This window comes from Sminthopsis crassicaudata, chromosome 2, assembly GCF_048593235.1.
Source record: "Sminthopsis crassicaudata isolate SCR6 chromosome 2, ASM4859323v1, whole genome shotgun sequence".
NCBI classification, from domain to species: domain Eukaryota; kingdom Metazoa; phylum Chordata; class Mammalia; order Dasyuromorphia; family Dasyuridae; genus Sminthopsis; species Sminthopsis crassicaudata.
Genome location: NC_133618.1, coordinates 511200884 through 511225351, shown reverse-complemented (window position 1 = coordinate 511225351; position 24468 = coordinate 511200884). Strand labels below are relative to the sequence as shown.

Sequence of the window (24468 nt, the reverse complement as noted above, 5' to 3'; positions counted from 1 at the left end):
TGTAGAGGTCTTGTAGGTCAAGCATTTTTCAGATTAGAAGTCCAAAGTCACATAAAAGGCCTTTTTACTTAAAATTCATTTTTATCCATTCTGGCCATGGGAATAATTCTGGGGAAGTGTTCAAATTAAAGTGTTGTCTCATTCATTCCAAGAGACTAAGAAGATTTCCTGTTTCCAGGAGATGACTCCAGTAAATACATTTAATATGGCAATAGTAATTATAATAACATAATTACATAGAAGATACTTTCATGTTCCCCAACCCCTTCCTCCCACAACAGTTTGCATAGTTCTGTCTCCTGTGGTGATCCATTTCCCATAATACTCCAGTTTGCCCCGAAGAGATGATTTCCTTTAGGGAGGAGTAAGGGATGGAAGAGAAATAAAAGTTGTGGGTAGAGGAGTACTGGGCATGTGCAGTGATATATTTTCTAGAGGATGGGTTAGGATTGAGGAAGAAAGGAAAGAGGAATAATTTCTCCTATTGCAGGGTTTCAGTGGTGAGCAGATGTAGTCACCTTGGGTCCTGCAGGCAAAGGCACCAAGTTAGGAAGAGCAAGGGGTGGGGGGAGCAGTATAATAATGCACTGGTCCCTTGACCCCTCTTTCCCAGAAAATAAAAATGAAAGGAAGAAGCATGACATTCTCCATGCCTATATTATGCCTCCACCCCAATCCATCATGTCCTTCAAAGGTGGTGCTCCTGTTGCATTCTGGACCTACTCTGCAAGAAAGAAGAGTGAAAGGATTTGAGTAGAGGAAGAATTGACACTTGGGGAGTGGGGAAGGGTAGCTGAGAACATCTACATGGAGGGGAGTGCTGGGTGGGGAAAAGGATCTTATGACTCACCCCAGAGCTCCAGGGTCACAGAGGAGTGGTGGGATCACTTGGGGCTCGAGTATGGCTCTAAGAAAAGAGAAACTTAACGTGAGCTAGAAAGATAACTTTTTAGCTGTTCCCCCACCAACCTGTACCTTTTTATAATAATATTAACTGAGATTTAATGTAGTTCTTTATAGCCATAAACCCTTTGTATATATGACCTCAATTGATCCTCTTAATGTCGCTGAAGAAGCTAGATGTTATCAGCTTCATTTTATAGATTAAGAAAATGGGAGTCTAGGAGCATTAAGTGTTGCCTGAGGTTACACAGCTAGCAAAAGGCAGGCCAAATCATCACTGAAAGCTAGCCTGGACTAGTTCTTGGAACTAGAATCTGGTATTGTACTACTGCACCAAAGGGGTCTTCCTATATTTTTGGATTTTGTTAGTTTAGCTTAAGCCCTACCCTAGGTATCATCTGCTTTTTTTCTTCCACCCTGCCATTCTATTGCTCATGAAGTTCTCTCCCTTATCCAGGAATATTTTGATTTAAATTGTGAAGGGCGACGTTCCTGATTAACAGACTATGAATGGGAGAAATCACATATAAAGAGATCATTCTCAGACCTGGCCCCATTGTAGGAACTCACCGGACGGGCAAACCCCGAGATCCCTCCGCCAGGCAGAAGAGGGGTGCTGCTCCCAAGATTGGAGGGCTGTAGGCTGGGGCTGCTTCTTGCTCTCGGGGACACTTCTCCAGAAGAGTCAGGTGATTCAGGTGCTGGAGGGGAAGCTGGGATGAGAGCAGTGTATAGAACCCCTCCAGATTACCTTAAGCAACCAGGCTGTAGAAGCATAGAGGAAAAACTCCCTAGCAACAGGAAGCTGTGAGTCACCATAGCAACCCGGTTGCAGGGGAACCCTCCTCCCCAGTAAAAGGCAGGAAATTGTCAGCTGCATCATTAGAGTAACCAGGGAAGAAGCGACAGGAAGCTGTAAGTATTGCCATGGTGAATCAGGAGGTCACAACAGGAAGCTGAGGCAGTTTCCATAGCGACCAAGGGAGAGCTAGAGAGAGGGGTGTAGAGGAAACGCTCCTGAAAAAACAGTCCGCTGTAAGCATCGCCCTAGCAATGAGGTAGAAAGTGCTTCAGGATTGGGAAGGTGTACGAACCCATCACGGCAACAAGGCTAAGGCAAGAAAAATCTCCCAATTACAGGCACACCCTAAGCACTGCCGAGGTGAACTAGCTGTTAGGAGCATCCAGTTAAGCCATCGCCGGGGGCAGGGCCACTGCTGCTCATGGTGCCTCACCCAGGGAGATCTGCTTGATGTCCAGGTCCCAGGCCTCCTCCTCGACGCGGGCCGGCAGGGAGCAGGCTCCCGGGGAGAGGCAGGGTAGGGAGGGGCCGACATGCTCGAAAGAAGACACAGCCACGGAGGCCCGGGTTCGAGCAGCTGCAGAAAGGGGGGGTGTGTGGGAGGGAGGGGCTGGGTGTTGTCTCCCCATAATGCTCCTTGGTCCCATGGAATGTCCCTTAGTCCCACAATTCCTAGAAAGGTTTTGCCTCTTTATCTCTTACCCACCAACCCCCAGCATCGGATCGTTCCTCATCTTCAAGGTTCTGAGAGCTTCTTGGGCAAGGAGGGAGGGAGGGAGGGAGGGAGGAAAACTTCACACATCATGACCCTCACCTCTCCCTGTGAGCAAGGCACTCAGGGTCCTCTCCCCAAGGGCTTTGATGTCCAAAAAGGGTTTGTTTCCAATGCCCATGGAGACCATCTGCTGCACTCGAAGCTCTGGGAAAACAGGGACACTGTCACTTCTCCCTCCCTTCTCACCTCTGCTCCTGCTTGACCACCAGCCTCTTGTCTCCTCCTCGCCCCCCCCCCCCTTTTGCTCCTTCTCTACCACCACCCTTCCTTCAGTCTGCTTGAGCTCCCAGGCTCTCTTCTGGTACCCTTGTTGTGGGCTGCCTGTCTCCAAAGGAGCTGGGCAATGGAGCTTGTCCACTTGTGTTTAATCTCAGACGAGGTGGCCTGAAGGGTGTATGCTTCCCTGGAGCGCCGCCTTCGGAACCACAGCTCAAAGCAGAGCCCACTGTCCCCAATGTTCTCTGTCAGCCCCATGTCCGCCGTCTGAAACAAGAGAAGTGGAGAGGAATAAATGAGCAGGCGTGCAGAGTGAACAGCTGAGCCCGTGGGGCATCTCATACAAACCAGAGCCTGAATGTAGCTTAGAATAAAAACTGCCGGCACAGAAAATGATTCTAATTCTATTGATCCAGGTCTTGAGCAAAACCATAGACTGTGGAAAATTGTAGTCCTGTAGCACCTGGTACCTAGGGGAGTATTTTGCATCATTCCCTTGGTATTCCCTCTGGTCAAGCAGTATTCGCAGTGCCTGTATATTCTAGATCAGAGGTATCAAACTTACCCCTGGCAAAACTCCTGAGTGCAGCTAGTTAAAATGCAATTGGGAAATGTTTGATAAATAATGTTGATTTGTGATTTTCTAAGTCACTATGTGGCTTATCACTATGTGGCTTACAGAGATACTTTTCCATTTGAGTTTGACCCCAAGGTTCTAGATCACAAACTATTATTCTCATTTTATACCTGAATTTACTGGCGGTAGGTACTGCTCTCCTGAGCTTGGTTCAGCATTTGAAATCCTGACCAGTCATTGGTTGACTCCAGGAAAAGATCTATTTCTAGATTATCCAAATCTCTGGAATAGGGTAAAGTTCTGGAGCACTCTAAATATCCAAGGAAAGAAGTATGCTCCTATGGAGATGTACCTTAAAGGCCTGCTTGTAAACAAAAACCTCAGGTCCACCTTCTGGGCTCTTGAGTTTGCTGAAGAGAAGGAGATGCTCAAAGAGGAAGACATGGCGCAGGCATTTCCTCCTCCCACAGAAGACAGTGAAGGGATCTCGGTGTAGCAGCTGCCCCTGCTCCTTCAGATCCAACTGATGAAAGACAAAGGAGAAAGATTAGCCTATCCTTAGTCCTAGCTTAAAATCTTATGACTTCATGGCTCCTTCCTTCTATTTGATTTTTACTTAGTTTCTTCCCAAATGCCCATTCTATCTGTCTCTTCCTTTTTCTTTTTCTCTATCTGGAGATAAAAATTAGATGACCTTGCAGGTGGAAGCAGGGACATTCAATTTGTAGGAAATAGCAACAGGAGGGGCAGCTAGGTGGTGCAGTGGATAGAGCACCAGCCTTGAATTCAGGAGGACCCAAGTTCAAATCTGGTCTCAGACACTTAACACTTGCTAGCTGTGTGACCCTGGGCAAGTCACTGAACCCCAGCCTCAAAAAAAAAAATCCAGGAAATAGCAACAGGAGTAACTAGAATCTGAGGGAGACTTTTTTTGGGGGGGGTGGATAGTGTTGGGTTCTTTAGATAGAGCCTAGGAAGTAGTGAAGCTTTTAACTGGGAATCTTAAAGTCAGAGCAACTAGAATTTAAGATTGCTTTGAAAAAGTCAAACATTTTGTATTTCTACAGGCAGTGCTCCATCCCAGCCTTGGGTAGAGGAAGGCATGGCACATGGCAAACTACAATTCATAGTTGCTGAAAAATGCCATTGCATTCTGAGAACCCTAGCACTCTAAATAGCTGTTCTTATGAGAAAGAGGATAAAGAATTAGAAGGATCTGTTCCAAAAAGAGAGGGCAGTGTTGAAATTTGGTGGAACTTGATCTCAGGGTGAAGAAAAGAGAAAAAGGAAAAGGAAAATTGAATGGGCATTGAGATGGATCTAACTAGTAAGGTAGGTGGGGAAAAAGGCATGGAACTGGAAAGTCAAGTGGAAGGAAAAGGAAAGGAGTCATAGAATCACAGGATTTTGAGCTAGAAAAGGCCTGAAAAATGATTTAAGTTTAATTCTTTCATTTTATAGTTGAAGAAACTTAGAACTAAGGAGGTGACGTGGCTAAAGTCAAATAACAAACTAGCAAGCAGGACTGAAACTAGAACCCATTATCTGTCTCAGAGCCAAGTGGATGTTGGTGGCTGCTATTACCTCACAGCCACGAATAGCCTCCACAGCCAGCAGGTCCCGGCCTCTGTCCTCTTGGTCCCTCAGCAGCTGCAGGGCAGCTGCCAGAGCCTGACGTTCAGAGCTCAGCTCAGTCCCCGTCTCTTTCAGCAACTCCTCCAAGAGTTTCCCATATCGAGCTAACTGTTCCAGGGGTTGCTGTACAAATCTGGACAGGTAGGGGCCGCTTTCTGTGGAACCCTTGTGTGGGGGAGGAGACAAAAGAAGTTCATGGTGAAGGTTTTGAGGCATTCATTCAATGAGTTGTGGCAGTTGTATTCTGGAGAGGCAAGGAGTGCCACCTGAAGAACCAGAGGACCCTCCATCCCTCTAAGGAGTGGGTTTCTCCTTTTAATGTCTCAGAGAAAGGTTAGGGAGAGAGGATATTTAGAAGATTATTTTGCCCTCCATAATCTGATGAGGAATGGAATGAATTAAATAATCACCTACTATATTTCTATAGCATTTGTACTTTCACATCTATGATTTTATCTGATCTTGGTTACAGTCCTATGAGATAAGTAATATAGGAATCCCCCCTATTTACTGGGATGAGGAAACAGACTAAGAGAAGTAGCTGGTTTATGTTTACATAGTCAACTAATTATGCGGTAGAAGTGGGGCTAGAATACAGGTTTCTTCACTTCTCTCTGCCTAATGCTAGCACTAACCTTATGGACTTGTTTCATTCCTCAGAAAGTCTTGAGCCTTTCTCTTTAGCTTCAGACATCTGGCATGGCAGCGGGCCCATGAAACGGGGCCAGGCTGCCCAGTTCCAGTGCCCTTTCCACTACACTCAGACAAGGTACAAACACCCTACACATCTATGTGCCGCTAGAAAGAATCTATTTTTTTCTCCCACTATGGGACATATGCATAGATAGAAGGTAGGGATGGTGGGTATGTTCTGTTTCTCTCAGTCCCGTTGCTGTTGTGGATCTAAAAGGAGAACTTACTTTATTTGGGGTGTTGAGCGCAGCCAGGCCAGCTTCTAGTTTGTGCCGATGTTTCAAATACTGAGCATACAGATTGAACTGGTCCCTCTGAATTAGGAAGAAAGTAAGTGATGATTGAACTGGTCTCCTTGCATCAGGAGGAAGGTGTTAACAGTAGCCCATGAAGAACTGGGTGATGCAGGAAAAGATGCTTTTTACTCCTGCTGCCCCAAAAGGAAAATGGGGAACATCAAGAGACATTTGGGCAAAAGAAAGGGACCAACTTTATGGAGAGACTCCCCACAGAATATAAATACAGTAAATTAATACTGGAGATGACGCCATTTACATAGTAGTTCAGAAATGGATGGAGAAATAGCTTGAGGGAGACCCGAGAGAGATCTTTAGAAGCACTTGGGAATAGAGCATTTTAGAGAACAGGCATTATGCAAATAGCTCAGGAGGATAGGGCTTGGGAGAAAATAAAATTAGGGGGAAGGAGGCTTTCAGAAGCAGAGGCCATGGGGAAAGCATTCAGGGAAGTAAAAGACCCTAGTTGACTACTTACATGCCTCAGGAAACAAGCCCCAACTCGAAGAGGGTGGGCAGCACAGCCTTGCAGCTCCCGAAGGAAATGCACCCGATGGAAGTTTCGGAGTCGCTCCCGAGCAGCCAGGACTGCCGTCCAGTCAGCCCGAAGCTCTCCTGTCAGCTCGGAGCCTGTCGGTGGCACCGGCTCACCCAGTACCGTTACGTACTCTTGCTCACAGGAGATCAACTCTGACACCAACCGCTGCTGGGCGCTGGAAACACAGAACCCAGGTCAAGGGGTGTCATCCCAGAGCCTGGAGGGGGGCAGGGGTATGGAGAGGGTGCCAGGGGGAGCGCCTCCCCTTCTCTCCTCATCCTGGGGCTGCAAGGGAGCACAGGTGGGCAGGGGTGGGATCATCAGTGTCCAAGGTGATCTCAGACTCACCTGATGCTTCTCTTGCGCTCCATCCGAGGGGTGCCAACCCCCCAGGGCCCATCGGGAACTCCAGCTCGACCCAGCAGGACATGCTCCCTGGGCGAGCAGGTCCTGTCCACCACCTCAGTGCTGCTGACCTCTAGGCCTCGGATCAGGACAGCTCGAGTGGTCCCAGGCCGGGGCTTCCCTGCGGCCTCAGGAGCAAGTTCTGCTGTTTCTTCCTCACTGTCTTCCCCACAGGGTGCCAGGGAAGAGTGGGAAGGAGCTGATCGGGGGCCAGGGCTACTGGGGAGGAGCAACAAGCTGAGGCTTCGAGAGGGGCTGAGTGGGTCCTGTCTGCCTTTGCCACTGCTGGCACTGTCTGCCCGACGCCGGCAGCGGCCTTGCGGACTTGTTTCATCCCCCACAAACTCCTGAACCCTCCGTTCTAGCTCCAGACAGCGGGCATGGCAGCGGGCCCACTCTCGGAGCGCTGCTGGGCTGCCCAGTTCCAGGGCCAGAGCCCTCATTTCTTGGAAGGTGCCGGCACTAGGCACTGGGGCCAGGGCCGCTAATACAGCCTCCTGACCTGGTCCTGCTCCTGCTAATTTTGCTGTTCCTTCATCCACCCATTCATGGGCCTGTAAGGACAATGGAAGACACATGGGAGAGGAGGAACCAATGGAAAGCAGAGAAAACAGGGATGAGAGATTAGGCTCTGGATCTTAAGTAGATTTCTTTGCTAACGCCCATCCACCTCCATCCACCTCCACCCATAGCTTTTGCAAGAATATTACTCAAGGTAAAGCATGCCCCGAGAATTCTCTGTTCCAGAGTGCCAATCAGAGGACACTGATTTTCTTTCATGCCTCTGAGGTAAGGGCCACCAAACATAAGGAAAATTAATAATTTAGACTTAGAATTGTGGGCTTTACAAAATGTTTTTACATCATCTGATTTGAATAAATTATTTCAGAGACACAGTAGGGACAGTGGAAAGAAAATAGGGTACAATGGTCTTGGCATTAGTAGACCTGGGTTTAAATCTTTGCTCTGCCACTGACAATCTGAGTGATCAGTGGCAAATCTCTTAATTTTCTGTGTTTCAGGTTTTTTGTTTTTGTTTTTGTTTTTTGTTTTTTGTTTTGAAAGGCGGGGAGTGGGGGAAACACTAATTGCTTCAGAGAAAAGTACTTTGCAAACCCTAAAACTCCATAAAATTGGGAGTGAAAATTCTCTTAGTTGATCCAGTCAGTAATAGGGTAAGGATGCAAAGATTATTATCTCCATCTCTTCTTAAATGAGATGACACTCTTCCACATTATATATAACTGGTGAGTGTCAGAGACAGGAGATGAACAGTTTTCTCTCTAGTCTTCAGCTGTTCCTTTTGGATCTTTCTTTACTTATAAACTCACTCAAGTCTTCTCACCCAACCATCCTACATCCTACAATCCAACCATCCTACATCTTTCTTTACTAGTCAAAATTGTAAAACTCTATAAGTATTAATCCTCACTTTCTCTCTCACCTCAGTCTCTCCCTTTCTCCTTCCCCCTCCTCTCCCACCCCCTTCTCTCTTTAGGCAATCAATGGTTTTCCTGGAGTCATTCTGCTATGAAATGTCTGAGGCTGCATTTGAATTAAGGTCTTCCTGGGGGTTGGGGCTCTATCGCATCACCTAGCTGTCCTTCTCAAACTCCTTCAATCTGTCCTTTGATCTCATCATTCAACTAAAACTTTCTTCAAATTTGATAAAAATCTTCTAATTTCTAAATCCCAGTGACCTTTTCTTAGACCTCATTCTTCTTGAAGTTGTTTGGTATTGTTGATCTCCTACCAATCTGACCATGTCTCCTGCTCCTCTCTAACTCTGGACTTTCTTTTCTTTCTCTACATGATCTCTGTTGGCAACTTCATCAGCTCCCATGACTTAAATTACTGTCTCTGTGCAGATGATTCCCATATTTACATGCAGACCTTATCTCTCTGCTAGGCTTTAATGTGTAGAATCATGAAGTACCCTACTGAACATCTCTGAATGGATGTCCCATAGATATTTTAAACTCAATGTGCTCAAGATGAAATACATTATTTTTCTGTCCAAAGCTACTTTCACCTTCCAAGCTTCCCTCTTTTCTGCTGAGATCACCACTATCCTTCTAGTTATCCAGCGTCATAATCTTGAAGTCATCCCAGATTCTCCATTCTTTCTCTGCCATCCATACCCAATCAATTGTCAAGTTTTGTTGATTCTCTCTCCACATTTCTCCCATCTGCTTTCTCTCTACTTAAATGCCCCTACCCTAGTCCTGGCTCTTATTGCTTCTTTTCTTAACTATTGTAGTAATTTCAAATTGGTCTTCCAGCTCTCGTCTCTTTCCTCTCCAATTCATAGTGCCTGCCACACAGTAGGTGTTTAATAAATGCTTGCTAACACTGAATCATATTCAGTCAAGTTGGCCTATTATTCATTTTTGAGTGACATTCTATTTCTTGTCTCTATCTTCTAGCCTATAATACACAGCCGCTTTACACTGGGTTTGTGGATTCTTTATTTCTTTTCAAGATTCAGCTCAAGTGTCATCTCCTATAAGGGGCCTTTTGTGATACTTCAGTTGCTAGTGCTCTCCCAAAGCCTCCTCCTGAAATTAACTTTGTTCTTTCTTGGTGTGTATTTTGTATTGACTTATCTATGTATATGATGTTGTTTTCTCTCTATAGAACATAACTCCTCGAGGGCAGGAACTGTGGAATATTTATCCTTATATCTGCATTGTGAAGTCCCGCACATTTACTCTGAACCTAGGTTACCTACTCCCCTAATTCAGCTCTCTTTCTTCCAGAGAGGGTTATGGGAAGAGAAGAAAGACAATGAGGAGATAAACAAAGAAGGGAGAGGATTAAGGTCACCTGTTGAAAGAAACGGTGTAGCCGGAGGGCCCGATGGAGGCTACTTTCTACTTGTTCCAGTCGCTGCTCAAAGTCATCCAGAGGCTGCTGGGTGGTAGGGTCCTCCTCCTGGGTCAGGGCTTCCCGAGCCCGGGACAGCTGTTCCTGGAGAAAGTGGGGCGGGGCGGGGGGGGGGGGGAAGGAAGAATCCACTGCACACGGTCTCTGCCCTGATCTTTTTAAGATCTTTTCTTCTTTCCTTCCCCATCAGATCTCTTCTCTGTCACTCCTTATTTTTAGGTGCTTCAATTGGTCCTCCATTACTTACCTGGGCTTCAGAACTGAAGGCTTGGAAACGAGTCTCTGTCTCCTGCAGGGCAGGGAGGGAATCTCCAAGCTCAGTAAAGCTCATCAGCTGCTCTTCTCCTGGACCAGAAAGCCACTGTAACACCTGAGAGCAAACAGATTGGGAAGAGAAAGCACAAAGAAACAGAGTAACATTATGGAAAGAATACTGAATCCAGAAGAATTGGATTCTGATTTATTCTAACTGTGCCGTGAGATTCTGGACAGATCCCTAACACTAAGTTTCCTCATCTGCAAAATGGGAATATTTAAGAAACTGTAAAAATCAAATGGACATTTTGAAAAGTATTACACAAAATTCCGGGTTATTTAGAAGACCTGGGGTAGGCAGGATACATAACTGAGCTGAGAAAAGCTTGGTATTGATCAAAGAGAGACAATAGGAAAAAGAGAAGGGAATCCCGCTGGGATCTGGAGGCAGGCTGAGTAGTTGTTGGGGTAGGGGGATAAGGGGAACCAGAAGGAAAATCTTTAGAGTACCATGATCCAGGAGAAAGCAATGTAAAAGGTGGTGTTGGGGCTTGACTGAGTTGATTCCTCAATAATTGAAGAGAGCATGAGGGGAGGTGGAGGAAAGGTGGAAGATAGCACTGTTAAAGCATGCACAGGAGTAGTTTGAGTATTGTTATCCTAAGAATATAGAGAAGCTGAGGTTGACCAAAAAGGTCTGATAGCTTATGTGCATATAGTACCTACTATATATGAAGTACTGAGTCAAGTGCTTTACAATTGTTATTTTATTTAAACCTCAAAACAACTTTGGAGATAGATGCTATTATTTATCCTCATTTCATGAATAAGGAAACTGAGACAAATTGGTTAAGTGACTTGCCCAGAGTCACACAGCTAGCAAGAGTCTAAAACCAAACTTGAATTCAGGTCTTCCTGACTTCCAGCCTGACTCTACCCACTGTGCTACCTAGTTGCTCCAATGAAAACTTTGTTTTATAAAAAAAGACTAATGAAGTTTGGATTTTGGGTGTTTTTAACGTAAAAAATATATATGTATGGACACTTGTCAGGCTCTTTCTCAGAAGGATGCTTGACTAGTTTGGCGGCATCATCCTCTGGATCCTGTGTGTAAGGAAGACAATAAACATATAATTAAATAATAAAAATTAGAATATCTAATATCAGCACAGTATAATGGAATAAGTTTTGGACTTGGAGACAGAGAATAGAGCTTCAAGATCCACTTAATTATGAGAACCTGTGCAAGTTACTTAATCTCCTCTGTAAAATAGGTTTCTTATCTCATAAGATTGTTGCAAAGGGAAATACTTGTAAATATTAAAGTGCTATATAAATGTATTATTTTTTATTACATCTGACATTCATATAATAAACACTTCATGGTTACAAAATGCTTTGCCTAAATTATCTCATTTGAACCAGACAACTCTGGCAGTACGAGGATTCTTATTTTCTTTTTTATTATTTTCAAATAAGAAAATGGGAGATGATTTGCTCAATGTCACCAAGTTAGTAAGTGCTGTTTAGATTTCAACGTTGGCACATAGGGAGCACAGGGTCACTTTCTTGGTATTAGCTATGAAAAATACCTCAGCACCCTGATTTTCCCTAATCTGGAGAGAGTTATTCCTATGTTAAGTCTAGCCAATTCAGTCATTGAGCCTGAGACTATGGAATGAAAAGCAAGTCTAAGAGTCATGGTGTACTTACGTAGAATAGCTAGAGTTCTCTTCAGGGCTCTTGGCCTTAGAAGATTAATGGCCAGAGAAGGAAGAAAGCATTACTGAGTGGCCCTTTTAAAATGGGGATTAATATTTTTCAAGATCTTTTTCCCTCCTGGATTGTGCTTTCTTCCTTTGGGGTTTTAGGTATTACGATTTTTTATGGCTTCTAGGTTTAAAGCTGACATTGGGTAGAAGAAGGTGGTAGCTGGGAAGTTTCAGGCATCAGCATAAGTAAGATACATGGGGTCTCTCAGATCTACTAAATCTATTAGGATGTCTGACTCCCAAATCACATAAGATAGTTTGATAGAGTGGATAGTCACTGGAGCTTAATTTGAGTCACATTGGATTCCTGGCTCTTCCATTTCTCCTAGCTGTGGAACTGTGAACAAATCATCTAATTTCCACATGAATATTTCTTGAATAATATATAGATAATAAAAATCACACTACAGCGTTGTGAGAAAGGCACTTTGTCAATAATAAAGAAGCCTACAAATGAGCTGACTGTTAGCATTATTATCGTAGGATCTTCAAAGATCTCAGATTCAAGCCAGATGGAAAAAAGGTGGGAGGGGAGAGTGATGGGACTAATATTCCCATTTAACATTAGGGAGAGAAGACTTGATTCCTCAAAGAAAGCTTAATTCCAAGAAGCCTATAGAGGATGAAGAGGGAGTTTTTAAAATAGCCCTTTGGGATTGGAAGGCAAGTCAATATTGAAAAAAATCTGCCAATATCAGGGGAGGAGAAGCTTTCTCCATATGGAAGGGAAGTAATGATTAGGCTTGTGAGTTGGCTGCTAGAATGCAGAAATGAAAGGGTAGCCTGGGGGAGCAGTTTAGGGACAATCTGGTTAGGGTATAGGAGGGGATATCATGGGAACTCCAGAAAAGATGCCTCAGATTTACTTATTAAGGAAAAGGATACCATAGATTTCAATTTGGAGGGAACTCAGAATGAGTCCAACTCCCTCATTTTAAAGAGGAAGAAACTGATGCTCAAAGAGAATAAGTGACTAGCCAGGAATCTCATAACTAATAAATATTTGTGGCTGATTTTGAATCTATATCTTCCCATTTCCAAACCTGACATTCTTGCCATTATATGTCACTTCTTTTGTCTTTTTGTAAATTCTGGGATTGTTTCATTTATTGATATGACTCCAGTGGTGTGCTGGTTAGTGTTTAACAACTAGATCTCAAAAAATGTTCACAGGATACATTTTTACATTTAAAATGAATTGTAAACATTTCTCCATTACTGCCTTAAGTCTAAACAATTAATGAAACAAATTGAACTCCGTTTTGTATCATTTACTGAGATATAAATGCTCACACTGAAAATTTAAAAATTCTCAGGCTGATCTGAGGTAGCTCTGACATGCCTCTGGCTGAATTATTTCTAATGTAAGATGTGATCAGAAAAGTCTATATAGTAGTTGTGTTTACTATGGGTGAAGGGAAGGGAATCACTGGCTAAATAATTACATTTTGTCTCAGGTCCTTTATGGGTCTCAGTTTCTTTCTTTGAGGTAATCTGAAATGACCTCTCAGGCCTTTTCCACCTTGAAATCTAAGATGTCATGATTTCATAATAAGGACAGAACATAAAAATGGCCAAATTTATGTAGTACTTACTATGTGCCAGCACTCATTTTGTCATCACAACAATCCTCAGAAGTATTATTATCCTCCCTTTATACATGAGGAGACTTAGGTTAAATTACTTGGGCAGGGGCACACATCTAGTTAAGTTTCTGAGGACAGATTTGAATTTAGGTCTTCCTGGAGTCCAGGTAGCAAGGGAGGCCATGTTCCTCTTTGTCTGGAAGACCCATGACATGGCAGCCAGATCCTTCATGATTCTAAGTGGCAATGTTACCTTCTATCCCAGAACCACCTCCATTTTTGACTTTGGGATTTGCTACCAGATCTGTTTTATGTTTTATGGATCCGTTTTACTCAACAATTTTTAAATGCCTAATCTAACTTGATTAAATGTCAGACTTTTCCTAAGTGGTGGGTATGGAGCCAGTGGATCCCAGATTAAGAACCTCCACTTAGGTTCAATTATAAAGTCTTCTGTTCATCATTGAATGCCTTTCACAATCTGATCTCAACCTACTTTTCCAATCTTATTACATATGACTCCTCTTTGTGTACTCTGTAGTCGATTCAAATTGTTCTATTTGCTGACTCTAATAATATATCACATCCCCAGTCTGCTTGCTTTTCCATGGGTAATTGCCTATGCTTTTCATGTACTCCTTCCCCTTCACTTCTGAGCAAACTTAACTTGTTCATAGCTCAGTTCAAGGGCTACCTCTTAGAGCATTTGGTCTTTTCTGATTCTCCAGGGTGTTAGTGCTTCCTTATGGAAATTTCTTTGTGTTTACCTTGTCTTCATTTCATATGAGTTTTACATCTACATGGGATTACAGGTCTGGAACTGGAAGGGACCTCCAGCTACCATCTAGTCTAGTTCCCTTTTATAAATGTTGCCTCCTATAATGTAAATTCCTCGGGGGCAGGGGTGCTGTCGTTTTTGTTTTTATAACCCCAGAATACCTGGCTGTCCTCCATGTCTGGCACATAATAGGTTCTTAAAGTGATCTTTGTTAACTCTGGGAGATGACTACGAACCACTACTTAGAATTCCTAATCCCTGTATTTTTGTCTGCCTACATTTTGGATTTCCTTCACAGGCTAATTGTACATTATTTCAAAGTCCTACTCTTTTTGTACAGTAAAACAACTGTTTGGACATGTATACATATATTGTACTTAATTTAAACTTTAACATATTTGACATGTATTAGTCAACCTGCCATCTGGGGGAGGGGGAAGGAAGGGAAAAATTAGAACAAAAAGTTTGGCAATTGTCAATGTTGTAAAATTACCCATGCATATATCTTGTAAATAAAAACTATTAAAATTTTAAAAAATGATCTTTGCTAATTGATTGAAAGAATCAGGAGTCTTCAAGCAGGGTTAGTAATAGAAGAAGAGGAGCAAAGTAGAGTTTTGGCAAGGCAGATCTCAGAGCTTAGGAAACCAAGTTCACTTAAGGCCCCAAGAGGCTCAGCACCTTGAGCTGAGGTTCAGCTGTCAAGGAGATTTAGGAGGAAAAGTGAAAGTCCTGGGGGCGGGCAGGGGACTTGTCAAAAGCAAACCCTTCAATCAGCAGAATGTTTTATATCAGTGACAAGAACTAGGAATGGTTGGAAAGAGAGGACTCTGGCTCACCTGGAGGAGCCTGTGCTGACGTCGCTGGTCCTCCTGTCGCTGCAGGTAGAGATTGGACAGTCGCACAAGCTGGTGAATGGCTTCATCCACTTCCTGGTACAGAATGGCAGGGCCTGGGCCCTCTAACCTGAGAGTAAAAGTGGGGATGTGAGGAAGAGACTGTCTTTGGCAGGACTCTACCTCTGCCTCAGACCTGTGTCCTTAGCCCATTCATTCAGGACCCCTTGGGGTAGCCCCTCTGTCTTCCTCATCTTCTCCCTCTTGTAAACCTGCGTTTCGCTCCCTGGCCTCCTCCTTGTCCTGCTCAGTCCACCGCTCTCACCTGCTGCTGTGGGCCATGCGCAGCCTCATGAGAATGGCTCCTCCATCCCTCTGCAGTTCTGCCAGCCGGGGATCTGCTAGCACCTTCCGCAAGGGCTCTGGACTTCCCACTTTCACCTGCAGAGAGAGGACCCCTGAAAGAACACCAGCCCAACCCCCTTTTTTCCACCCCAGTCCCACAAGTTTCCCCTATGTTGAGGTTCCTCCATTCTTCTGCCCTGGGATTCCTACCTGCCCCCCCCTCCTCTTTTCACCCTCCCTCTCCCTCGGTACCTCTCCCTCAGGCTCCACGGCCCCTTCAAGCTCCTCAATGGCCTCCCGAACGGAGCGAAGCACATCGTGGCACAGCTGGCACAGTCTTGCTACTTCCTGGAAAACACACACACGCACCAGAGAAGGGACAGAGACATTGCAGACAGGTGCTACTTGTGATGAAGAACCCAGACACTAAGGCAGGGTAGCCCAACCCTAAGAGATGTCCCCACCATATCAGAACTGGAGGGAAACTTGTAGAATCTTAGTCAGATTTGTTCTTACATATAGGGAAAACGAGGCTCAGAGAGGTGAAATAATTTACCCAAAGTCACACCGCCAGTTAGTGTCAGAATCAGGTTTCAAACCCAAACATCCTCAGGCCAGGGCATTGCTTACAGGGTCCCTCCCCTGAATGCTCTTCCTCTTCACCGCCCATCTTTCAAGGCACAGATCAAACCCTCCAGCTGCCATGGGAGGGTCCTCCCCAAGAACTGCAGGATTCACTCCACTTTTTAACTGTTAGTAAAGGTCACTCCTTAACCATTTGCATCACTCAGAGCCACTGAGTTATAGAAATATTAGATCATGGGAAGCATCTTAGAGACACCTAGAGATTAGAAGCCACTCAGTCTCCTTGTACTCTCTCATACTGCCTCCTATTCTTTGTCTTTTTGGGAACTTGATACTTGACACTGGACTTTTTTGTACTATCTTGCATTATTCTCTATTTGTTTTAGGTTCATATATCTCATTCTCCCCAATATTACAATCTTTTTGAGTGATAACAGCATACACTGATGTAGCCATTAAGGGTTTACAAAGCAGTTTCACCACAACAAATTTGTAAAGTAGGTCATACAAATTTTACAGTTGAAAGATGGATGTTTCAGGAGATCAAGTAACTTGCTTAGGGGTATTCAGCTTGGTGGTGTTCCAACCAAGCCCGGAATCCAGGTTATCTGACTCCAAGTCCACTTCTCCTACTATATCATACTGGATCTTATCAAGATCTTTTGATACCCCCCCTTTTTTTTTGATATCCTTGAAATATCTTAGCTAAATGGTCAGTAAGTAATGTTAAATTGAATTCAGTCTTGTGGCTTTGATGTAGCCCTCTGCTCTAGGCTGTACCCAGTGTGGATGTCCTGGCCATGGGCTCATGCCTATAGTACCTTTCTTTGGCTGAGGTAGGAGGAAAGACAATCTTACCTGATGTGTTTCTGTCCAGCGCTGTGGAGAAGGGTCATCCCTGTGACCTCCTAGATCTTTCTGTAGCTCTTCGGGCTTGGCCACAGTTAGTAGGTCACTCTCTGACAGCAACTCAGCACTCTGTGGAAATGCTGGGATCAGGTGCATTCTGGATCTAGATATATGGCCAACAAGGTAAACCAGTGTGGGACCCAGCCATCCCTCAAAGTAGGGTCCTAATAAACCATACCTGAAGATCACTAAGCTCAGTGGGGGGCTCATTCTCAGTTAGAATCATCAATCGCTGTATCACAGGATGCTTTTTGGAATCCTAAGAGAAGAGGTGGAACAGGTCAAACCCTGGGAGTTAGGGAATCTAGGAGGGAATTACAGATCTAGACTGGATACCTGGAGGTCACTTAGAACAGGAATAAGTCCTGGTGGAAGCAAGGGAGCACACCGAAGGTCCAGAAGGACAGACAACCCCAACGTCTTCAGATCAGATCTGTGTGGGAAGGGAAGGTTAGGGCACCATAGAGGTTTTAGTCCATGGGAAAAAAATCAGAGAGACAAAATGTAAATAACCGGTGTCTGGGGTAAAAATTTTGCCTCTAGGAGGGAATGTCTTCAAAATCATGGAGTTAAGTTTCTTGAAGCTCTGGAGAGATCAGTGTTCATTGTACCTATAGTGAAGGAGTCAGGGTATGGAAAATTTAATGAGTGTCCTGTATATAATACCAGGGTCCTCAGAATTCAGAAGGATCATTGAGCTAAAAGTCAGTGGGCTGAGGATGGGTGGGGGGTGTGTGTGTGTGATTTTTGTCATTGCTCTCGAAGCCATGAAGTCATCATCCTAAGGACTCAGGGAGGTCAGCACCTGGCCCCTATTTACCTGAGCAGCGAATAGAGGTAACAAAGAACGATGCTCATCTCTGCTTGTGTGGGTGGAGGCTCAATCGGAGGGCATGGTGGAGTGATGGTCAACAGGGCCCGGCCATTCTGGTCCACCCCACCTGTGGACAGGAGGTGGCTATGAAAAGGGGTCAGAGATGACAGGCTGATTTCCGTGAAGGTGCAATCAGTCTTTACATCCCTTGGCTCTCCCCACAACATGGCCTCCTTTCCCCTCACTGGTTCCCTCCTCCCATTTTCTGTTATCTTCTCCTATTCCTTCACTCAAAGTACTCACCAGTCAGCATAAAAAATCCAGATGCCATCAGGTCCCATGTCATATTGGAGTCATCACCAGCCAAAGTTGGGACATTTCCTTCGGGGCTCCTGCCTTCCTTGTCCTTCCCAGCCTGAGATGGCGGCATGAGGGGGCTAGATGGGGGCTCCTCTGGGTGGGTAGATCCTAAAGGGATAGGAAGGGAGTTGGGCTGAATTCTGGAGTAGAGGCTGCTCCCCGGGACCATGTTCCTTTCTCTACCTGCCTCTGCTCCCCACTGACCGCAGTCTCACCTTCTGCAGCAGCCGTGCTCTGGGGGGTGGGCTCAGCTTCCCCTCTTCTGTCTTCTGCAGACTCACAGGCAGAAGAGGCAATGGGCTCTTTTTCCTTTACTTCCTCTGGCTCAGGGTCCGGCTCTGACTTACTCTTTCCTGCACATTCAGGTTCTTCTTCTTGTACCAGGCTGACTCCTGAAAGTGCCTTCTCATTTGGAGTGAGGGCCTCCAGATGATCGATCTCTTCTTTGGTCCTAGGGCTTGACAGTACATTTTCTGCCCCCTGCCCAGCAGTTCCTCTGCCTCCCCCACGCTTCTTCCTTCTGTTTCCTTTGCCTAATTTCCGGGGTGTCCCAGCCAGTCCCTCATCCCCCTGGCCTGGCCCATCCCCACCCTCATTTGGTCTCAGAGGGAAAGGACCAGGCTCCTCTCCCAGTGCCTCCGCGGGGAGCTCGGGAGCATCGAGTGTTCCTTCTTCTTGAGGAGATTCAGCTCGAGGGGGAGAGCTAGTATTGACTCCAGTGCTGCTCCCTTCTCCAGGAGGCCGAGCCCCATCTTGACCCCGGGGCACTGTCCCCTTCTGGTGCAGCCACGCTCGGTGTCGTCTGTGCCGTCCCTTCCCTCCTGCACCTTTCCTGGCAGGTACAGTTTGAGTCCTGGAGAGGCCAGGGGAGCTTGTTGCATCCCCTGGACACCCTCGGGATGGTAGGGTCACTTCTAACAGCTCCACATACTCGCCCTCGGGGGCTTCTGCAGGGGCATTATGCCCATCCCCGGGGCTTCTTGTGCCCAGGGCCTCCTCCTCGGGCAGTGGGGGGCTGGAGAGACCCGGGGGTGCTGGGGGAATCTCTGGGGGCAGAGAGACCGGGCGCTGTCCTACCATGAGGCTGCCTTTGTGCACAAAGCGTGGGCAGATGAGCTCAGCCCACGGCAGCCGCTGGACCCCAGTAGGTGATGCCAGGAGGCATGTGGTGAGGCGTCCAGCAGGGCGGTCTTTGTTGATACCTTGCAGCCACTCAGGGGTGAAAAGGTAGGCACAGGCTTCTGCAGGGACTGGAAGTTCCTGCACCCGTCCACCCCCTGGAGCTAAGCACTTGAGTGCCAGGTGAGGGGCTTGAGCCACGGAGGGCACGACTTGCAGGTAGAAGTCTCCCGGTCGAAGCAGCTGCCAGGGCAGTGCAGCCAGCTGTACCACCACCTGCTCATGCAGACAGAGTGGCCAGCCCTCATGAAGAAAGAGGAAGCCGCTGTACTGGGCCTGGAGAGAGAGGGGGAGCTGGAGGTCAAGGGGCCCCAAGGCTGGTCAGCAGGCTGTGGAGGCAAAGTGCATGAGAATAGGGGCAGATAGAGTAAGGACGGGTGGAATAGGGGCAGTTCTGTCCTTGGTATTTGAGCCATTTGAAAAATGGTTTGAAAAATTGACTGAAAATTTGAAAATTTTTGAATTTTTTTTTTGAAAAATACAGACTGAGCCTTACTGTGGCAAGAGTACCGTTCAGTGATCAGGAAAGTCCCATTACAAGCAGAGGTAAGCTCAGTACTGAGGGTTCACAGAAATGGCTAATATAATAATCATAGAATGTTAGCCCTGGAGGGAATCCGAGACCAGACAGCCCAACCTCTTGGTTATATAGCCAAAGAAAGACAGCTGGTTCTCTCTCTGGGGAGTCGGTCTCTGAAGGGAGGTCAGTTTTTCTGGGGCATATCTGTCTCTGGGAGTTCATTTTGTGAGAGCTGGTCCCTGGGATGAGGTAAGGAAGCAGGAGGTTTAGAGCCCAGGGAGCAGACATGCATGCAGGCAGTAACTCACACAGGCCTCCTGTTGGACTCGGGCTAGAAGATGTTTAGCGGGCACCAAAAAATCCAAAGCATAGCGCAGTGCATCTTCTCGGTAGGTGCGCTCTACCACCTGGAACACCTGGCCCAGCAGTGTGGGTGCAGTTGCCTCAAAAGGTGGATACAGTGCAGCCAGGGTGCTCTGTACACAGTCTTCTACTGGCTCGGGCTCCTGGGAGAAGGGAAATCAGAGAAGACAGCAGAGGGAGAGCTCCAGAGATCAGAAGGTTCAGGGGGAGGTGGACAGTCTGTCCACAGGTCTCTCTCCTGGAGCAGACTGGTCTGGTCAGAACAAGGATTAATTGGTCTGGCTCTGGCTGGCCAGGGGACAGAAACAGAGACATGAAGTGGTGTAGCTCCGGGGGAGATGTGGCAATAACTCTATGACTATCTGGCCTTAGGAGCTGCTGTCAGATAACAATCTGTTGGTCAGTAATAAAGTTTTTGAGAATCCAATACTCCTCCACTCCATCTCTAAGACCACTCCTCAATTCTACCTCAGCCATAGAATTCAATAATGGGTGCAACCACTCTTGAAATTTACCTCTAAACCATAAAATTAGCATATCAGTCATTTGGAGAACTTGGATTTTTTTTTTTTTTCTTATTTCTATAAAATTACCTTCTTGCTCCAGATTCTTTGCTAAATTCCCTGGGAACTTAGCCCACTGTCAGCAGCATAATAAATCTTTGCTTCTTAACTTGGAGACAAATTGAGTCTTCAAATTCTTTCACCATACCCGTGACACCCACCTGGGACCCTAATATTGTTGGGGTGTCTTCTGCTTAAATATACATACACACACCTATAATGAGTAAAGGGTTGAGAACTAGGACAAATTATGCTTTGTTCTCTATCTCCACAAATGAAACATTTTTTTAGGTAGGTGAAATTAAATTCAAATGAACATTTTAGGGGCTTCTTGGAGGGAGAATGGATCACAAAAAGGTGATAAGAGAAAGAAAATCAGGGAAGGACTTTCCCTCCAATGAGTGTGTGTAGGACACTTCTGAGTTGAGCCTGGATACTTTTTAGCATCAGCTGGCTAAACCCTTTCTCCTTCTAGCCACAGTTCATTCTCTGAACCATCCCCCCTTTTCGACCTCTTCTGCCCACACATCGGTGACATCGATTCCAGGTACCCCAGAAGTAGCTCTTCACATCTCCATCATCAAGATCCTTCCCATATGCACTATGTCCCCTTTCCCTTCCTTGATGTTCCAAGTAAGTTGGTTTAATTGTGTGTGTGTGTGAGTGTGAGTGTGTGTGTGAGTGTGAGTGTGTGTGTGAGTGTGAGAGTGTGCGTGAATGTGTGTGTGAGTGTGTGTGAGTGTGTGAGTGAGTGTGTGAGTGTGTGTGTGTGAGAGTGTGAGTGTGTGTGTGAGTGTGAGTGTGTGTGTGTGTGTGAGTGAGAGTGTGTGTGTGTGAGTGTGTGTGTGAGTGTGAGAGTGTGTGTGAGTGTGAGAGTGTGTGTGTGAGTGTGTGAGTGTGTGTGAGTGTGAGTGTGTGTGAGTGTGTGAGTGAGTGTGTGAGTGTGTGAGAGTGTGAGTGTGTGTGTGAGTGAGAGTGTGTGAGTGTGAATGTGTGTGTGAGTGAGAGTGTGTGTGTGAGTGTGTGTGTGTGAGAGTGTGTGTGAGTGTGAATGTGTGTGTGAGTGAGAGTGTGTGTGTGAGTGTGTGAGTGTGAGAGTGTGTGTGAGTGAGTGTGTGAGTGAGAGTGTGTGTGAGTGTGTGTGTGAGTGTGTGAGTGTGTGTGTGAGAGTGTGAGTGTGAATGTGTGTGTGAGTGAGAGTGTGTGTGAGTGTGTGTGTGAGTGTGAGAGTGTGAATGTGTGTGTGAGAGTGTGTGTGTGAGTGTGTGAGTGTGAGAGTGTGTGTGAGTGAGTGAGTGAGAGTGTGTGTGAATGTGTGTGTGAGTGTGAGAGTGTGTGAGAGTGTGAATGTGTGTGTGAGAGTGTGTGTGAGTGTGAGAGTGTGTGTGAGTGAGTGAGTGTGTGAGTGAGAGTGTGTGTGAGTGTGTGTGTGAGTGTGAGTGTGTGAGTAAGAGTGTGTGAATGTGTGTGTGAGTGTGTGTGAGAGTGTGAGTGTGTGTGTGTAAGAGTTTACAGTGTGATTGAAATGCCCCTCCAACCCTTAAATAACCCTAATCTACGGAGGGACCTATAGCCATAGAGCACCACAGATTTTTGTCATTTACATACTGACAAATGGATTAGGAACAGATGGAGAATAACTAGACCTGACAAAGGGGGGCACCTAGATAGACTTGGACGCGAAGGCTTGTGGAAGAGCTGACCCCAGAGTCCAGCAGAATGAATAGGTATGTGTATGGGAAGGAGTGGTGGTACTTGAGAATGGGGTGGGGGTGGGGCCAAGTGGGCGATAGGCTCAGAGGCCAGGAGGGGAGGGGGGAGCTGAAGCCCAGCCAGGAGGCAGCTGCAACCCATTAGGGGCGGTGAGCTCATGGCTGTGTGAGAGTCCCAGCCACAGGAAGCAGCAGCAGAGGGAGGGGGGAGGAGCAGTCTGAAGAGAGGGGGACTGGGAATGGAGAGTTTGGGAGGGTTTGGGAGGGAAGTGACAGGGCTGGGACGAGAGAGAAGACTAAGGGACTGGGTCTAACCCCTGGCACTCCTCCCTCTTTCCTCCCTGACAGATTATGCCCTTTCTGAAGTGTGACTTTTCCTAGCGGCGGTACCCCCTTCTTCCCTGAAGTCCACTCTCCTTCTGGCAGCACCCCTCCCCCATTCCTGCAGCAGGCGCTCCCCCTGGCAGTGCCTTCTTTCTTTCAGCAGTGAGATTTCCTGAAAGTAGTCTGCAGCGAATTCTCCAGGTGGCAGTGTCCGTTAGGAGCCCCTCGCTTCCCCGTAGTGCGCATCAGCCTCAGTCCTCCAAATATCCTCATCCTCCCCGCAGTGTGAGCCCTTGCAGCTTCTCTTAGGGCAGTGTCACCCTCCTCACTGCAGTGTGCGCTCCTTTGGCGGCGAAGCTGTCTTCCCGGTGCCATTCAACTCGCCAAAGCCTGTCAATCACCTCCAGCGTGCTCAGGTCCACACGCAACGTATTACGAATCATAAAAAGTTTAAATAAAATATAATCCCTCCTCTAGAAGTTTCCAGTTTTGGAGAGAAAACTTACATAACCACAGAGAACTAAAATATACAATATTAGATGATAAGAGCATTTACGTGTGGAACAAAGGGCTGTGTAAGCTTCCCCAGGTGATGCTTTCCTTCCCCTCTCCACTATGCCGCCTGGGCTAGTACTCTCCGCAGTCTCAGCTCCTCTGCACCTTTTCTCCTATCCTGTTTACTTTTCCGTGCCCCTACGCCAGCTACAGCGGTGACTGGTCCTCTTGGGACCGGATGGGTGGGCCTCCCCTCACAGGACCGGGGACTGAGATGGAAAATGGTGATTGCAGGCAGGTCCGTTCTCATGGCCTGGCCGACCCTTTCCAGGGTCATTGCCAGGACCTGCTCCCAGGGGCCCAGGGTGGGATAAGGGAGAGGGGGGAGGGAGGAGGAACTGGAAAGGGAAAGGGCGCTGTACAGTTAGAGTAAATCAGAAGCAAGGAGATCCGAGAGTAAGAAAAGGCAGAGGAGAAGGCAAGGGATATGGAAAGCACAAAATTGAGCGTAAAAGAAAGAATGGGGGTGGGGTGGCAAAGTCCAGATAAAGGAATAAGAGAATAAAGAATAAGAGAAGAAGTGAGGGGGTTAAATGGAGGGAAAGAAACCAACTGGGAGAGCCAGGCAGCTCTAGACCCAGAGACAAGGAGACAGAAAGGGAGGGAGGAAGGAAAGAGCGTTCGGTTTTTTTCCGAGGTGGAGAACTAGAATCAAAGTAAAAGCGAGATCAAGGACAGGCAGGGGAGGCAGCGGGACTGGGGTTGGGACTTGGGATCCAGAGGCCCAGAGGAGAGGGTGGGGGACAGAAGCAGAGAGCTGGGACCGAGGAAGGGTTTAGGCTGAAGTGTAGGACTCACCATGGCTCGGGGCGCCGGGCCCCAGCTCGCGGCTGAATCCAGGCGGGGCCGGGGCGTACCGCTTCCCTTCCTCCGGCGGCTCTCACTTGGTCTGGCTGGGGGGGACAGCTCCGGCCCCGGCGGCAGTAGCAGAAGCTAAGCCCGGGCTCCAGCTCCCAGGCCGCGGGGCTCCACCAAGGGGGACCGAGACGGCCGCCCCGCCCCTAAGCACACCCCCCTAACCTCCCCCAGTTCCCCAGACTCCCTTCTCTGTGACTTGATCTAACGGGAGATGTACAACTCCCTGGGACACCTCAATCTCACCCCGCCCATCTACCCAGAACAGTTACACACGTATTCTAGATTCTCATGCATCCCAGATCCCAATTAATTTACTCAGGACCTTAACCCATCGGACAGCCAGACTCTCCCAGGTATTCCCCTTTTGCCCGCTGACTGGTCCCTCGGGATCTGTCTGGGATCCGACCCCAAACGAATCTGTGGGACTT

The 24468-nt window shown here is 46.8% G+C and overlaps 1 protein-coding gene across 5 annotated transcripts; it reads right to left on the bottom strand.

Moving 5' to 3' along the window:
• Positions 1–164: 164 nt before the first annotated feature.
• On the bottom strand, positions 165–24174 carry ARHGEF40 (Rho guanine nucleotide exchange factor 40). 5 transcript variants are annotated; one of them, XM_074294152.1, is made up of 24 exons: positions 23981–24174; positions 19974–20171; positions 18182–19421; positions 17910–18074; positions 17613–17733; positions 17129–17225; positions 16971–17051; positions 16742–16861; positions 15551–15646; positions 15279–15394; positions 14957–15083; positions 9974–10096; positions 9667–9810; positions 6784–7394; positions 6376–6610; positions 5829–5915; positions 4858–5073; positions 3626–3796; positions 2786–2963; positions 2520–2624; positions 2139–2282; positions 1474–1616; positions 851–907; positions 165–719 (listed from the first exon to the last, which is right to left on the bottom strand). In XM_074294152.1, exons 1-23 carry the CDS (start codon positions 23981–23983, stop codon positions 866–868), a joined length of 4563 nt encoding a protein of 1520 aa, XP_074150253.1. In that variant the 5' UTR covers positions 23984–24174; the 3' UTR covers positions 165–719; positions 851–865. The 5 variants fall into 5 exon arrangements, with proteins under 5 accessions (XP_074150253.1, XP_074150252.1, XP_074150254.1 ...); XM_074294151.1 differs by having other exon boundaries at positions 165–724; positions 23981–24173; XM_074294153.1 differs by having other exon boundaries at positions 165–724; positions 1474–1604; positions 23981–24173.
• Between the last annotated feature and the right edge of the window lie 294 nt (positions 24175–24468).

What these genes read in the sequence shown, in the direction of transcription:
- ARHGEF40 (XM_074294152.1), bottom strand. An exon ending in GAGCACGGCTGCTGCAGAAG is followed by an intron (nt 18,075 to 18,181) that starts GTGAGACTGCGG and finishes CTATCCCTTTAG; the next exon opens with GATCTACCCACCCAGAGGAG. An exon ending in GGGCTTGTTTCCTGAGGCAT is followed by an intron (nt 5,916 to 6,375) that starts GTAAGTAGTCAA and finishes TTCCTAATTCAG; the next exon opens with AGGGACCAGTTCAATCTGTA.